Source organism: Verticillium nonalfalfae (assembly GCF_003724135.2).
Source record: "Verticillium nonalfalfae strain VnAa140/NRRL 66861 chromosome Unknown scaffold_15, whole genome shotgun sequence".
In the NCBI taxonomy this organism is placed as follows: Eukaryota; Fungi; Ascomycota; class Sordariomycetes; order Glomerellales; family Plectosphaerellaceae; genus Verticillium; species Verticillium nonalfalfae.
In genome coordinates this window covers 1-15,766 of record NW_021167240.1, presented here as the reverse complement: position 1 = coordinate 15,766, position 15,766 = coordinate 1, and the positions used below count along the sequence as shown (strand labels likewise).

The 15,766-nt window shown below is 54.1% G+C and overlaps 5 protein-coding genes across 5 annotated transcripts; 4 read left to right on the top strand and 1 right to left on the bottom strand.

The window, feature by feature from the left end:
• Window positions 1–919: 919 nt before the first annotated feature.
• Window positions 920–2,124, bottom strand: RER2 (cis-prenyltransferase; the record flags this gene model as incomplete). Its single annotated transcript, XM_028636331.1, has 3 exons — window positions 920–1,541; window positions 1,594–1,853; window positions 1,906–2,124. 3 exons carry the CDS (start codon window positions 2,122–2,124, stop codon window positions 920–922), a joined length of 1,101 nt encoding a protein of 366 aa, XP_028497665.1.
• Window positions 2,125–2,851: 727 nt separating this feature from the next.
• D7B24_002114 (uncharacterized protein) lies at window positions 2,852–3,726 on the top strand (the record flags this gene model as incomplete). The annotated part of the gene is made up of 2 exons (XM_028636330.1): window positions 2,852–3,106; window positions 3,163–3,726. 2 exons carry the CDS (start codon window positions 2,852–2,854, stop codon window positions 3,724–3,726), a joined length of 819 nt encoding a protein of 272 aa, XP_028497664.1.
• A 1,013-nt stretch (window positions 3,727–4,739) lies between these two features.
• D7B24_002113 (uncharacterized protein) lies at window positions 4,740–7,822 on the top strand (the record flags this gene model as incomplete). The annotated part of the gene is made up of 3 exons (XM_028636329.1): window positions 4,740–4,904; window positions 4,963–7,671; window positions 7,730–7,822. The coding sequence occupies 3 exons, from the start codon at window positions 4,740–4,742 to the stop codon at window positions 7,820–7,822; spliced, it is 2,967 nt and encodes a 988-aa protein (XP_028497663.1).
• A 1,227-nt stretch (window positions 7,823–9,049) lies between these two features.
• D7B24_002112 (uncharacterized protein) lies at window positions 9,050–9,517 on the top strand (the record flags this gene model as incomplete). The annotated part of the gene is made up of 1 exon (XM_028636328.1): window positions 9,050–9,517. One exon carries the CDS (start codon window positions 9,050–9,052, stop codon window positions 9,515–9,517), a length of 468 nt encoding a protein of 155 aa, XP_028497662.1.
• Window positions 9,518–10,042: 525 nt separating this feature from the next.
• Window positions 10,043–14,896, top strand: D7B24_002111 (uncharacterized protein; the record flags this gene model as incomplete). Its single annotated transcript, XM_028636327.1, has 11 exons — window positions 10,043–10,184; window positions 10,439–10,590; window positions 10,647–10,716; window positions 10,783–11,005; window positions 11,071–11,231; window positions 11,282–11,542; window positions 11,600–11,708; window positions 11,761–12,132; window positions 12,186–12,552; window positions 12,620–12,758; window positions 14,175–14,896. 11 exons carry the CDS (start codon window positions 10,043–10,045, stop codon window positions 14,894–14,896), a joined length of 2,718 nt encoding a protein of 905 aa, XP_028497661.1.
• Between the last annotated feature and the right edge of the window lie 870 nt (window positions 14,897–15,766).

Here is a 15,766-nt window from a genome sequence, read left to right as displayed (position 1 = left end):
TGTCTTGAAAGTCGTGCGAGTTGTGGGAGAACTCTAAAGAGGGCCTCCTGGGGGCGGAATGCGACCGGAGAGCAGAGTTGGAAGCTTGATTGAAATGATTCAGGACATCGTAATGCGTTTGGGATAGTCAAATCGTGTGGAGATGTTGGAGGTCGGTGGGCAGAACGCGAGTAGAAGCGAGCGTGTGAGGTGGTTGAGGTGGGAGATCGAGAGAGTGACAACTTGGGGGGGCCCTGCCGCCGCCTACCACTGATTTCCTGCGCTGTTGCTCTCTGGCTTTGGGCGGAGAAATCCCGTCACGGGCCAGGAACCAGTGAGGAGCCGGCCTGAGGCCCCCAGAGACTCCAGTGGGAGCTCCTTCCCCTCGGCTCGCACCAGCCACATCTCTTATCGGGATCGCAACTACAATCGATAAGCCTCTTTGCCAGTGTCGTCATGGGCGCTGGTCACGTCGCATTCTGGCCTGGATCACTCGTTTGCCTTTGTCTTGCTGCTGGGCTGGACAATGACAATTGCGGCAACTTGACATTGAACTCTAGTTTTCACTTTTCCTCACAGCAACAACGTTGAGCGGACACGTCGGAGGCGCGATGCACGGCCACCCACAGAATGAAGCATGATAAGAAAGTGCACCCAGATAAGCAACCCGCCCCTGACTTTGCACAGCCATTCGGTTCTTCAGGGTAGGCAGTGTTCTCGTGAGAAAAACGACACCAAAAAAAAGGATCGAAAATGAAGAAAAAAAGTATGAGTATAATCTGCCGTGGTATCTTCCGTCCCAACGTCTAGTACTAATTACAGTAGCCCAACCGTAACCTCCGTCAACCCCAACCCAGGCGCCAGGCCAGGTCTTGCATTGGAGGGTGAAGTCTCGAATCAAGAAATGCCCACCCACATGACGCGCGCGCCAAGCCGAGGACTACGCCGTCTTGACCGCTTTTCGAGCCCTCTTCTTTTCGGGCCGCTCTTCACGGTCCATCTGCTTTTGCCTCCACTGCCACTCCAACAGCACGGGCAGCCAGTGCTGCAGATCAAACTCGGGCCACAGACACTTGAGGAAGAAGATCTGTGTGTCCTGGTGAGCCTGCCAAAGCATAAAGTCACTCAACCTCTCAACGCCACTAGTGCGGACAAAAATGTCGAGAGGGGGATCTCCAGCCGTATACATGTGGTTGTTGAGCGTCTCAGCGGTAATCGTCTCGGGGTTCTTCAGCAAGGATTGGCCGGGTTCGTGGTGTGTGATGTGCGGCGGTGATGGGGAGCCGGGAGGCAGTGTCGCTGATGACGCCGTATCATCATCGGCGACAGACCGCGAGGATGGTGTAGGCGATGAAGGAATAGGCGTGATCTCGTGAACCGCAGGCCAGTCCTTCTGATCTTTCTCATCCAGCTGCTTCGAGAGAATCTTCTGCGTAATGCGGGAAGCAGGGAATGCCGTAAACTTGGGCTCGGGAGGCGTCATGTAGTCCTCTACCGTGGATCGAATCGCGGTGGCCATCTCTTCCCGCGATGTGTAGGGAAGACAAATGTTGAGAGCGTTTCTGGGGTCGTCAGTTTATCGCACGATATTCGTGCAGCTTGACGGTCACTCACTTCTTGTTGTTCTTGGTCATCTCCACCGCCCTGTCGACAACCTCGAGGACGTCCTCGCGTAGTAGATCCCTCTGTCCAAGAACCCTGACAGCAGCGCCGTACTTGTCAAGAAGGTCGCCGTGGTGCGTCAGTTGCTCCAACTTGACCTTGGCCAGTTCCATGAGGCCATCCACTTCGTATTGGGGTCGGTTGAAGTTCTCGATGCTGAAGGCGTACACAGTCACAACCTTGACGCCAGACTTGTAACAGATTTCGAGGACCTGGCAAATGGTGAGCAGTTGGTCAAAACATCTTCCGCATTGACGTACGTACCCTTGCTAGTGCTTCGAAGCCGTGGTGATGGCCCTCAATGGTTTCCATCCGTTTCCCCCGCGCATAGCGCCTGTTGCCATCCATCTCGAATGCCACATGTTGCGGGACGGGGCCTTGTTTCAGCGCCCCGATCAACAGCTCTCTAAGCTGGTTGATGGCCCATTCGGACGGAGGGGAGCGTAGCAGCCATTTGCTGATGTTCTGGAAGATCTCGGCCATGTCGCAGCGGATGACAGAAAGTTTGTTGAGCTTCGGCGATCCCAGTTGTCTTGGTTCGTTGAGGCACTCGGAGGGCTGTATGGATAGCGCGGTATGTAGTCGCACAAACAAAAAAAAAGTACAGTATTAAGAGTTGACGCTGGTGCGGGTGGTGTGTGGACGGAAGGAAAAGAAGCAAGTGGCGGCCGAACCAGCTTAAAGTCGGCCTTCCAAGCTATCACGAGTGTCAGAAACAAGACACTTGCGTATTGGCGGCGAGAGTGGCCTGCGCCGCGCCGGGTTACGTACCCAGCCATCCACCACGAGCCGAGCCTTCGAAGAACACGTCAAGCGCCAATCAGTAAGCTCCAATGCGCCACACTGACCAGTGGCCCTCCCCTGTGACGCAACTCATTCTCATTGGCTCTAAACTCCCGTGGAGGGGGGGTTTCCTTCGGATTGGCCTTCGGGTTGTCCTTTGAAGATCGTCCATGTGGCATCATTGACGGGTCGAGCTCCAACTTGCCCAGTTGATCATGCTGCTGCACTGCCTGATTGCCTACTCTTCACCTTGACCAAACTAGGCAACCTCAATCGAATATTCACGGTTCCGGCCCTCAGCGTGGACGAGTCAGCCAAGCCGACGAGCGCCCTACGACGACGACGACAATCGCCGGTGCCTGACCCACTGCCACACACGATGCGATCATAAGTGCCACCGAACAGCTCCCCCGCCACTTCGCCCATCATGTCATTCACGAATGCGCCCGTGACGCGCGCCCTGGTCATTGGTCTTGTGTCGAGCTCCGTCGTCGCGAGTTTGTTTGATGTGAAGCATTACTTCTACATTCTCGTGGACTCGCATTTCTGGCAGTACCGTCAATTCTGGCGAATGCTGAGTTATCAGCTATGTTACACAAACTCGAGCGAGGCCTTGTTTGCCTCCATGACCCTCTATCAACTGAGGATTCTTGAGCAGGTCTGGGGATCGAGAAAATATGCTGTAGGTTTCTATACCGCTCTGCTAACGGACCGGATGCTGACATGGTTGCTTCACAGTCCTTCATTGTCGTCTCTGGCCTCCTCACAGCTGTCATCCCGCCATTGCTTCTGACAGTCTTCCTTCGGCCGCTGACAGCGGGACTTTTCAACTACATGCCGGCTGGTCCGACTCCCATCATCTTCGCCATACTCGCCCAATACCATGCCATTATCCCACACATCTATCGATATCGGGTCGCTACGTCGTCTGCCAACCCCTCGGGCGACTCTTTCACAGGCATCACCTTGTCAGATAAGTCGTACAAGTACGCACTCGCCCTGCAGCTGGCCCTGTTCCAGTGGCCGGGTTCGGTCCTCGGTGCGCTGGTGGGATGGGTCGTCGGACACTCCTGGAGGAACGATCTCCTCCCTAGTGCCATGACGAGGTGGCGCGTGCCTGGGTGGCTCGTAGGCATCAGAGCACAGAGGAGGCGCGACGAGTTTGAAGGGCTGAGGAGGAGGCTGGAGGGCGAAAACACATCTGCCACGGCCTCAGGGGTTCAGGCTCCGGTCGAGGGAGGAGAGGGCAGGCAGAGGACTGTTCCTCAGGAGATGCAGGACCAGCTGCGAGGGCTCATGTAGGTTTTCAGCCAGACGGGGGGAAAAAACCCCAGACGAAAAATAAAGCCAGCCACAACAGCCTGGCACGTTTTCAAAAGCCTTTCTTGCATGTCCTTCGTTAGAGTTGAGCCTCACAGTAACGTCTTGATATCGACTATTGATCCCATATATCTCAGCCCCGCTTATTCCGACCCTAGCCCAGGGCCCTGGGTTGACCCGAGATTGCGATCGAAAGGAGGTACCAAAGCGTCCATTGTCGCATGCATGGCTTGCGAACCCTCTCCAAATTCGAGGCCACCCTTCTTCTCCTTCGCGCGTTGCGCGCCTCATGCTAGCACATGGTGTGCTAGACGCTGACAGGATTTGCTTTCCCAAGTTGAACACGTCACTCAACTGGGACATTCCCCAGCGCCGGCCAAGGCGACACTCAGAGGAGGCTAGCTAAAAATACAGGGCCGTAGCGCGACTGGCACTGGCCTCGGGCGGGTGGACGCGCCTGACATGGCGGGTGCGCGTGGCCGAGAGACCCCAGCCACCCCAGGCGCTGAAAGTAAGACGTGGGCGAGCCCCCAAAGGGGCATAGCGCCTGGAGCGAGCAAATGCGCATCGCCAGATGCGCCTGCAAGGGGTTCACCGTAGGTACCGCAGATCCGCCCTTGGCCCTCTCCTCCCAGCCAATGCCGCCCTGCCTAGTGTCTATGCCTGCCGCTGATGGCATCGCAGCCACTTCATTTTCTCTTTTTCTTTTCACGACTCGACAATAAGGTGTGTAGGTTCGACGTACCCGACGACCTTCGCTACGACATCCCTCGACGAACATCTCGACTCCCGAGTCCCAGTGGGCCTTTGTGCTGGAACCCGCTGCAGCCAGCCGTGAACGAACCCCTAATCGAGCGCCCCCACGCGACGACCGCCAACTGCTACATCAAGTCCGACGTGCTCGACGGACCCCCCCTTTTCTCTTGCGCAACCTGAGCGAGTCTGCTTGGAGGATGCTGTGAGCTGGGTAACTGCTGTGCGGATAGTCACCAGCTATGGACCGGTCTTCGCCAGGAAGAGACCCCTATGGGTATGCGCCGGGGAGGCTCTCCCCAGCCCAGTACCAGCAGCCACTGGGCATCAACGGCAAGACGCTGGTCGATGGATACGCCAGGGATATGGCGAACACTTCCAGAAGCGATGCGCCCCGTTCTAGTCCGGTTCGTGGTATTCCGTGGCAGACACCACACCAGGGGCGCTTACTGACCCTTTGTGCAGCTCAACCCTGGACAGATCCAGAGTTCTGCTCTCGTAGACCTCAAAGACCCGATACAGGTGCATCTTCTGACGGAAACGGCATTGACGGACAGCAAATCCTACGAGATCCTTTCGCAGGAAGAGGTGGACGGGCTCAAGAAACAGATTCAGACGTTGACGCAACGGATCCAACAAGCCCGAACGAATCTTACCATTCAGGCGAAATACCGGGATGCCGCGATATCCATGTCCAAACTTTATTCTACCGGCAAGCAAGATGGAAACAGGAGGAAGAGCTTGCTCAACCGGTACAGCGGAGGAGACTCTGCTCGCGAGGCCGAGGCGGAAAGACAGGCGAGCGAGAAGAAATGCGAGGAGCTGGCCACCCAACTCTGGAACCTCGAGAAGAGCCTCATGGAACCCCGACAGCGGCTGCTTCAGCACACGGCTGCCATTCTCCAGTTGACGCACAAGGCATCAAAGAAGGCCGCGCCACGGAACATGGGCCCGCCTGCTAATGGCATGCCGGGGAGTCCTGAGAGTCTCTATGCCTTTTCAAACGGTCGCAACAGCATGGAGCCTGGCGACGACATGTACTTTAACGATCAAGGCCTCTACCAGAGCCTCGATGACGGGACCCTCGGTCGAGGCATGGGCTCCATCCCCATCGAGCCACCGCTGAAGTCCGCCAACCGGGAGCAGAATGCCCAGGCACAGGCAGAAATCGAGCGCCTCCGAGGCGAAACCGCGCAGAGACAAGCCGAAAATGAACGCCTCCGAGTCGAGTACGAGCAGGCGCAAGCTGAGATTGATCGCCTCAGAAGCGACAACTCCCAGTTCCTCTCGGAGAATGAACGCCTGCGCTACGAAGTATCCGAAGCCCAGGCTGGGAGCGAAGAGAATGCGCAAGCACGGGGGCAGGGTGAACAGCTGCGGCATGAAAACAACCAGCTCCGCGCTCAGACTGATGCCCTAGCGCAAGAGATCGATGCCTGGCGCCAGGAAGATACCCAACGCCTTCAATCGATATCGAGCACGGAGCAGAAGCTCGAAACGCTGAATCGCTCCTTGCGGGACGTCATCGTCAAGCTTAACCCAGCCAAGAACAGCGATTACCAGGCTCCGCCGTCAGGCGCTTCTGCCGGATCTGAGAGGTCTCTGCAGGGTTCTTCGACCCTCGACAGTCACTTTGCCTATCTCGAGCGAGGCCTGCGGACGGTTCAAGAAGACCAGGAATTCCAAACGTCGCAAAGCTTAGAAGAGGCCGAATCAGCAGCTGCTACCGCGTCTATAGCACTGGCCCGCGCGGAAATCAGGGTCGACAATCTCAACTCGCAGCTTCGCGACCTGATGCTGTCCGTCGACTCCAAGTACCCGACTCCTCCTGATGTGACCAACTCGGAGCTCGATGATCAGTTTGACTACGCCGATCGCTCGCTCCAGGCCCTCGAAACACAGCTGAGCCGCGTCGATCAACTTACCGCCAGCAGCGAAACGAGGAAGAGAGAGGGCGACCAGTCTGAAGCCGTGCTAATGGGGCTATGGGACATAATTCAGAGCGGCTTTGCAGATATCCAGCAGCGCAAGGATCAGCGGCGTAAGATGAGGGCGGAGCAGGGTCTGGAGCCCGATGAAGATGACGTGTCGGGAGATGAGGGCATGGACGTCAACGAACCTTATTCCCTGTCTGCCTTCTCGACCAAGGTCCAGTGGCTCTATGCTCAGGCTACAAAGTTGAAGGACCAAAAGTCGGTTCTGAAGAGGCAGATCAAACAGCAACGCGAGCTGAACAACAAGTCGGATTCGGCCAAGGACGAAGAGCTGCGATCGAAGCAGGACGAGATCGATCAGATCAGAGCCTTGCTCGAAAGCTCGGCGCAAGAGGCGAACAAGGCCCAAACACTGCTCTCGCAAGCGTTGCAGGACGTTGAAGACGCCAACAACGCACGCTCCGTCAATGATGCCAGCGCTGCTCAGTTCAGGCCACAGCTTGAGGAACGCGATGCCAGAATTGCGGCGCTGGAGGCGGAAAGCAGGTCTGTCCAGACAAGAATGGCCGATGTCAGCTCGACGGTACAGGACGCGGAATCAAAGCTCAAGCAGGCCAAGGAGAACGTAGCGCTTCTCACCACCAAGCTGGCAGATGCCGAGCGACTCGCCGAGGAAAAGCAGCAAGAGGCTGAGGCCAAGTCAAAGGAGGCCAAGGACCAGCAAGAGGAGATGGACAAGATGAACGAAATGATGGTCGGCCTTAAGACGGAACTCACCTTCGCCCAGGCCGAGCTAGACGGCGCTTACGGCTCTCGTAAGGAGAGGGCTGCCGCTGTCGCCGCTGTCAAGAGCACGGTCGAGGTTGAGCAGCTGAAGACGGAGGTGGAGCGTCTTAAGGATGAGCTAGCGTCGACGCTCAAGGAGCTTGAAGGCATTACAGCCGAGACTATCGGCGCCGAGCGTGAGAAGCTCGATGTTGAGGGTCGCCTTGACGATGCCCTGGCCGCTCGCGCAAGCCTCGAGTTTGAGATGGCGAGTCTACGCGACCAACTTGAGGGCGAGATGCGCAGCGCCAGAGACAAGGTCAGCAGACTGCAGGAGGAGCTCGACGCTGAGAGGCTCAAGGCAGTACCTGGCGCTGGTGCAGGTGCGCGCCCCGGAGCCGGCGCGTCGATGCTGAGCGAGCAATTCAGGGCGACGATGAAGCAGGAGAGAAAGAAATTCCAGGAGGATATTCGGGTAAGCACACTCCAGCTACGTAGATTTTGGTCGCGATGGAAGCTAACAAGTCGCGCAGGAGGAGCAAGCGAAGAGGCGAAGGCTCGAAGAAGAACTCCAGAAGCTACGCAAGGCGGTCGGTCCTGGCAAGAGCCCTCTCAGCCCGAGATAGCGTCTCAGTACCTAAAGCTCTCGCCGCGTTGCTCATCCGTCCAAGTCGATGCGCATGTGCTGTACTACGACCAAACCTGTATACGAGATTTTCTTTGGATATATACTAGTTCTCTTGGGGTCCTCCGCCTTTGTCTTCTTCTGGCTGGTTGGGAATCTTGCATAGCGGGGGGGTTCGGAAAGGTTGAGCCACTGGCGAGTGTTCTCTTCTGGTGCCTGCTCTGGATTTTGTATTATGAGTGAAGATGTAGATCAGATGGGTTGGAGTTGATGGGTCATGAATAAGGTTGAACGTGCTCGTCGTTTGCAAATGTGATGGCTATGGTCTCTTGTTTCAAGTCCGGGAGGCCTCATCCGTGGAATTTCAATGAATGGCCAGGGAAGAGGGAAGAGCATATGACTGAACGTCGGCTATTGGGCACCTGTTCCATTGGGCGAGCGTTCTCGTGCATGGCTCAGCCTGACCTGGCGTGGATAAAAAGGGAACGAGCCACATCACTCCTCATTCTGCACTTTGTTTCCACATCCTATAAGGTCGCCTCGACAGAAAGCGTTATCGACCGATGTTTCGAGTACTCTACGACCTGGTGTACGAATCTCAACGCTACACCTTCCAAACACAGCTCCGATCCCACACTTGCTCTAGTTCGTAGGTACTTGACCAGCCCTACACATTGCTCAGTCAGGCTCTGACTATTGCGCATAATATGGCAGAACCAATCGGGCTTGGTGCCAGTGTGCTCGCCTTCGTTACTTTGACTCTCAAGTCCGCCTCACGATTCACGACGTTCTCTCTGCGGTCAAAGAAGCTCCGGATAGCGTACGCCGCCTCACGATCGAGGTGACTTTAATGCAGTGTATCCTTAGGCGGTTATCAAGCTTCACAAACCTGCAAATCCAAATAATCCCAGCGTATGACGCTGAAGACCTCGAAAATCTCTTGGAAGGTTGCTCTATTCATTTATCGAGCATCTCTGCACGCCTTCAGGATTTCGTCGTATTTCCCGGGGCAACCACTATTGAGCGTACTTATAGACGGCTTCGCGCCGTCAACAGCGAGAGGGCCGTGGTTTACATGACAGAAACGCTGAGGGGGCAGGCATTCAGACTCCGAATCTACCTTGACATTATCCAAAACGAAACAGCGGCTGCCGAGTCAGCTAGTCGAACGACAGAAGCGGCAGCTCGGGCCATGCGACATGATCAGCATATTGCCTCTTTGCTCCAAATGATGAAGATGCTCACGGGCCTGCGCCCCCTGACAGCATGTGCTGACCAGAGCGAAATCGTCGAAAGACTCGCGAGGCTTGCAATGGAGGATGCACGAACGGTTGACGTCAATGACTGCGAAAGCATGGTCGTCGACGTGCAAGAGCTTTTGAAGGCCACCTTCCACGAGAAGATGACGCTGCAAGAGCCTAAAGAGAACACTTCGTGGCGAAAGGCGCATGATTCTGGCGAGTTTTCCCGGGACCTTGGGCGCTTGCGGACGCTGTTCGCTTCGGCTTCGCGTATCAGCATCAACGGTGGGCTTCACGATACTAAATCTAGGGAACTCATGGAATCGACACACGACAAGTACTCGCTTTCTAGTCAGGAGTATACACAAACCTCCAACCTCAAAAGTGGTGCGATCTTAGATGGGCCCAAGGCACACCCACAGGTGGCCCCAAGGCACGGCAACAGATGGGCGTAAGGCATGGCTATAGTCCGAAGCTGTACGAAGCTGTCCGAAGCCGTATGAAGCCGTATTAGCTTGGATAATCCCATACCTAGGATAGATCCATTTTTAAGGGTCTCCAAGAGGGGGTAGACCTAGTTATCGGATTTTTTTTTGATTTTTTTTTTTTTTTTTGATTTTGGGGACTTGAGCCAGTTAGGCCTGAAGTCTTCCGTAGCAAACCTTAACTAATGTTAGGAACCAACCTGGCGGATCGCACCGGATCCCGAATGCGAGGGCTGTCCGAAGTGGAGTCGAGCGTCCCGAATGATTGATCGTGTAGCGTAACGTCGACTCAGTCCAGTCGCCTTGTGTCTCAGCGCACAGATCAGGTCCATCAGTGAACATGACACGATCTGCGTCATGCACCGAGTTCAGTTTCGGTGGCGCTCGAGTAGTGGTGGTATAAAGTTGTGGGGGGAGAACATTGATTTGCGACATATGAATGTGTCTCTATCACGTCCAGAGCAGGCAGGCAGATTTCTTCAGACTCCATTCACCATGCCGTACGAGTCTTCGAGAATGCAGGACCAGGTAGACGGCTTCCGAGAAGCGCCAGAAACGGATCCATCTTGGGAGACTCCGCCGCCATATGAAGTGCACTCGTCGGGCTCTGTGCTGGCGAGCTCAGCAGCTGTCAATGGTAAGTCTTACTTCGCGAACGGATGGATGACCTGCTCATGCATAAATCAAGAACAAGGCAGCCTTGATATCGAATTTACTTCAACAAAGCCCGAAGAACTAAGACTTCTTTTACCACCTTCACCACCATTTCAGGCTTCCGAACCAGCAACCCAGCAAGGCCCTTGCCCATCTCTCAATGTTAATATTCAGGTCGTTGGAAGTCGAGGTGAGGTTGTAAATGATAATCGCGAGAGGTAATACTAACGTATTCAGGCGATGTCCAGCCTTTCATCGCACTAGGCACGGCGCTGCAAAGAGCAGGCCACAGGGTGCGACTGGCGACACACGACACATTCGCAGATTTCGTGCGCTCGTCGGGGCTGGAGTTCTACCCCATCGGTGGGGATCCTGAAGATCTCATGTCCGTATGTAAATCCCGTATTGTAACTTCTTCCAGAAATATATGCCTGACACTCCTGAGTACATGGTCAAAAACCCTGGCCTTATCCCCTCTATGGAGGCCCTCCGAGGCGGCGACATCCCCCGCAAACGTAAAATGATTTACGAGATGCTTCGCGGGTGCTGGAAGTCTTGTGTTCAGCCTGACACCGTTTCAGGCCGGCCCTTTGTCGCGGACACCATCATCGCGAACCCCCCTAGCTTCGCGCATATACACTGCGCTCAAGCGCTAGGAATCCCTCTACACATGATGTTCACCATGCCGTGGACGGCTACGCGAGCATTCCCACACCCGTTGGCAAATGTCAAGACTCACAACATGGATCCCAAAACCTCGAACTACTTGAGTTATGGGGTTGTGGACCTGATGACATGGCAAGGGTACGTCTGTCACGCTTGAGATGTCTGCACAACGCCTTTCTTCTAAACGAGCTGACTTAACCTAGGTTGGGCGATGTGATCAACTCATGGAGGGCATCATGTCTGGAACTCGAGCCGCTGCCCGCGGCGGTCGGCCCTGATATCATCGACCTGATGAAGGTACCCTACACGTATTGCTGGTCTCCAGCTTTGGTCCCGAAACCGAGCGACTGGGGCCCGAGAATAGGTAAGTAATTGATCGGAACACATGCGAACCAGAAAGCCAACGTCGCCTAGAAATCTGCGGCTTTTTCATGCGAGACGAACCTTCATTCACCCCTCCCCCGGAACTCGCCGCCTTTCTAGCGAACGGCCCTAAGCCGGTGTACATCGGCTTCGGAAGTATCGTACTTGATAATGCGACGGAAATGACGGCAATATTGAAAGAGGCATGCAGGATCGCTGGCGTCAGGGTCATCATCTCTCGTGGCTGGAGCAAGCTTGGTGGAGACGAGCCGAACACTGACTCTGTGTTTTATCTCGGAGACTGCCCGCACGGTCCGTACCTCCCCAACTGCTCGTGAGAATGAGCTTCAGATTCTAATATCATGACAGAGTGGCTTTTCAAGCGTGTGGCTGCCGTTGTACATCACGGCGGTGCAGGCACCACGGCCTGTGGCCTCGTGAACGGTATTCCAACGACAATCGTCCCCTTCTTTGGCGAGTTCGTGGACTCTTACGTTCCAGCCCTTGAATATAACTGACAGGAAATGCAGTCAACCCTTCTGGGGCGGTGTTATCGCGTCGAACCGCGCAGGGCCCCCACCGATCAGCTACAGAGCGCTCTCTGTCGAACGCTTGACCGGAGCCATCCAGTACTGCCTCAGCCCGGAGGCACAGAATGCGGCGGAGGCTATTGCGGGCAAGATGCGACAGGAGTTTGGTGTTAGGCGTGCAGTAGAACTGTTTCAACAACAGCTCCCGCTAGATGACATGCGCTGCGATGTCCTTCATGGTGAGGTCGCCAGGTGGCGCTACCAGCACAAGGGAGAGAAGGTAAAAGCAGCGACCGATATTCTGAAAATCTCGGATGCTGCATTGGCTGCGCTATTGCGATCCAAAAAGCTGAAGATGTCTGATGTGAAACCGTCAGTGGCTTCTTTTAACGATGTCTTTCCAACGGCAGCTAATCGTTTGCCAGTTACCGACCCAAGGAGTATATCGTCGATAACAAACGGTGGGACCCACTGACTGCAGGAGCTTCGTCGGTGCTGGGCACCATCACAGACTTTACCACTGCTCTGGGTGGTACCTTTATCGACCCCTTCAGGGAGATGAAGCGCGTGCGTGGGGACGAATCTGAAAACTCCTCCGTGGGGTCCACTGCCGCGGCGGCCGCAGGTCGCGGTGTCAAGGGGATGACAACCTCGCTTGTGAAGGGAACACTCGTGGACGTACCCCTTGCACTGACCGAAGGATTGAAAGCAGTGCCGCGACTGTACGGCGATTCCGTAACTGACCATGGGCCCGTCACGGATTGGAAGTCTGGAGGGGTTGTGGCTGCAAAGGTAAGCCAGTGCTGTTCCGCGCCCCAAATACCCCACTGTAGTAGAAAGTATAATGACGTTGATGTAGAACTTTGGATCTGGTTTCTATGCAGGTATCACCGGCGTCGTCACGAAACCTCTGGAAGGGGCCAAGAAAGAGGGCGCATTTGGCTTTTTCAAGGGTGTAGGAAAAGGTTCAATGGGTCTCGTTACCAGACCTGGCAGTGGTATGTTTTCCGGGTTTCCCCCTAGTTGTGACATACATCTAAGTCTCCACCAGCAATGTTTGGGCTTTTGGCATATCCCGCCCAGGGTGTATACAAGACCGTTCAGTCCAAGGGGAGGGGTGTAGTGGAGGAAGTTGTCACCAAAGGGAGAACGGCTTCTTTGCATACTAATGAGCACTCTCAAAGAGTATTTGCAGATAGTGATGCTGAAATAGTTGCTAAGTTTTTAGCGTTGGGAAACCTTTAGAATGGTTACATCTTTTAGGCCAAATGCCATGACATTCAACCTAATGTCTTCCAGAGAAATCGTGACTGGGCATGGTAAAGGCAAACCTTTTCGATGTCAACTTCAATTTGGCTCTTTTATCATCTCACGAGGTCTGTTACGAAGTTTGTCGCAGTACTGGGGGATAAACTTAAGATCTTGACTCTATGAAATGGGTGTGAGGCCTGTGAATCTTACAAAACACATCGGCTCTGCAGCAAGCTGGCACAATACCGTATTCTAAATTTGTTTCAAGCTTGCATCCATATCAATGTGCAGGATCAAATGAACATAGGTTGGCATGTGATGCCAGCGGGGTCGACACAGATCTTGTCATATTCAAACTGCACCAGTGCGAATGTCGGACTTGGTGCGGGTACGGACATGGTCCGACTGACACAGCTCCAACACATATGGTCCTGGCGAAAGGAGCTAGAGCAAACACGGAGTCGGTTTTACCCCTGACGCGACGCCAAGGGCCCAGGCATAAACCCTTCGAGGTCTCCTAGGCTCGGTACCTCCGCAAGCACTGCCACACTTCTGGTTGAGCGCTGCAGCCATGCATCGCAATCTTCATGGGGTTTCCTCTCCTAAGCCCCCTTTTTTTGATGGCCCATCTCGGACTCGCATCGCGTCAATACGATGTGGCAACCTCCGAGTCCTGCAGTACCATTATCGTTGGATATAAAAGTCTTGATTTTGACCTCAACCTCTAGGAAGGATCCATTTGAGTAAAGAACTTCTGAGTCCTGTCAACTTCACGCATCTCTCCTACAAGTCTTCAATATCGTCTCGATCCTGAACGAACGCAATACCAACCTTCTAACAAACCTCGAATCCCATATCCTTCAGCTTTCTACAGTGTTCCTAGACATCTGAACACTGTTTGTCCTTTTCGCTGCCCCCTTCAATATGACGAATCTTACCGAAGAAGCAGAGGGAGAGTTCGTTTTCACGCTGTACCATTACACTCCATCTCTCATGGCGGCAATCGTCACTGCTGCGACTTTCGCGCTCTTAACAGCAGCACATACCTGGAGAATGATGCGAACTCGAGCTTTATACTTCACTGCCTTCACGGTTGGCGGTCTCTGTAAGAAAAAAGGCGCCTATACTCACCTCATCAATCACAACGCTAATGTGTTCCTCAGTCCAGACCCTCGGCTACGGCGGAAGAATAATGTCGCATTTCGATGAGGAGGCTATCGGACCATTCGTTGTCCAATCCATGTTGATTCTTGTGGCTCCAGCTCTCTTTGCTGCGTCGATCTACATGATTCTTGGTCGAATTATTCAAGCCCTCCACGCTGAACATCTCTCTCTTATTCCAGTCAAATGGCTGACCAAGATCTTCGTCATTGGAGATATCGTATCTTTCGTGCTGCAGGCTGGTGGAGGCGGTATACAGGCAGTCGGCACCCTTGAGCTATATGAACTTGGCGAGAAGATCATTATCGTCGGCCTCTTCGTCCAGATTGTTATCTTCTCCGTTTTCATGATCGTGACCATCACGTTTCATACTCGATTGTCTGCCGCCCCAACGCCATCGGCAGTTGTCAACACAATCTCCTGGAGACGTCATCTTTATGTCCTCTACACGACTAGCCTTTTAATTCTTGTCCGAAGCGCCTTTCGCGTGGTCGAATATTTGCAGGGCAATGGAGGATATTTGATCTCTCACGAGATTTGGATATACATTTTCGACGCTGTATTGATGGCTCTCGCCATGGCGATCCTGGCGGTTTGGTATGTCGGAGATCTTGAACAACGTAATGTCGTGTATGAGGAGCCCGTGGCAATCAGCTCTAGTACGGCGGACATTAACGAGCATTTCTATAGTCGACAGCCCATTGAGTTGAAAAGCTTGGTGTAGACGCCACCTCAGCGGACATACTCCTTTCCACATCAGGATTCAGAGTTCTATGAAACGTCTGGGTGTATATTCATGTTCATGGCGATTCAGGTCTTTTCTTTGTTTCTTTTTGGTTTCTGCGAATGGCGGCGGTCAAGCATTGGGTTTGCGCTTCACACTTGGGATAAAGCATTGCGTTTTACGATGTTTGTCCTGACATTCTCGATATCATACACTGCCTGAGAACTGTGATGACCACAAGGAGTCACACATATGGGCCCCCCAACCTCGAGGCGTTATGACCCACGCCCTATGCCTCTCGTCTAGTTGGTCAACTGTCCATCGACGAAGCCCATCAGCCCAGGCAGCCATCCACCAATGTATTGGCAAATAGTCTATCGACATACAGAAATAACTCAAGATGGCCAATGCCTCTTGGGGCGGACACGGCCCTCTGACCAGAGGCATCAAGTCGTCTGCCACCATGTGTAGCCACGTGAACGCATGTAAGAATTCCTTTGTCTCTGGGAATTCGGTGAAGATCATCATCATGAAGTCAAGCTCGCGGACAGCACGCGTGTATATCTGCCTCCGTTCTTGAGAGATGTCTATGTCGAGAGCTTCGACCTCGGCCCAAAGTCGTGGAATGCATGATGGAAACGTCAGGCGCTCTCGATAGTCGAAGAAGGCGCGCATGTGGTGAAGTACAGGGGACAAAAGACTGTTGCGGTTGTCAACTTTGCTAGATATGGTAGCGAAGTGGCTCATGCCCATAAAAAGCGCCATCCAATCCGGCGGCGAAGAGCCCATCTCTTCATCACCTGAACCGCAGGCCGTGGCCATGGCTGCGAATCGAATGAGAGGCTGGAATTTCCTAGGGGGCAAGGGTGG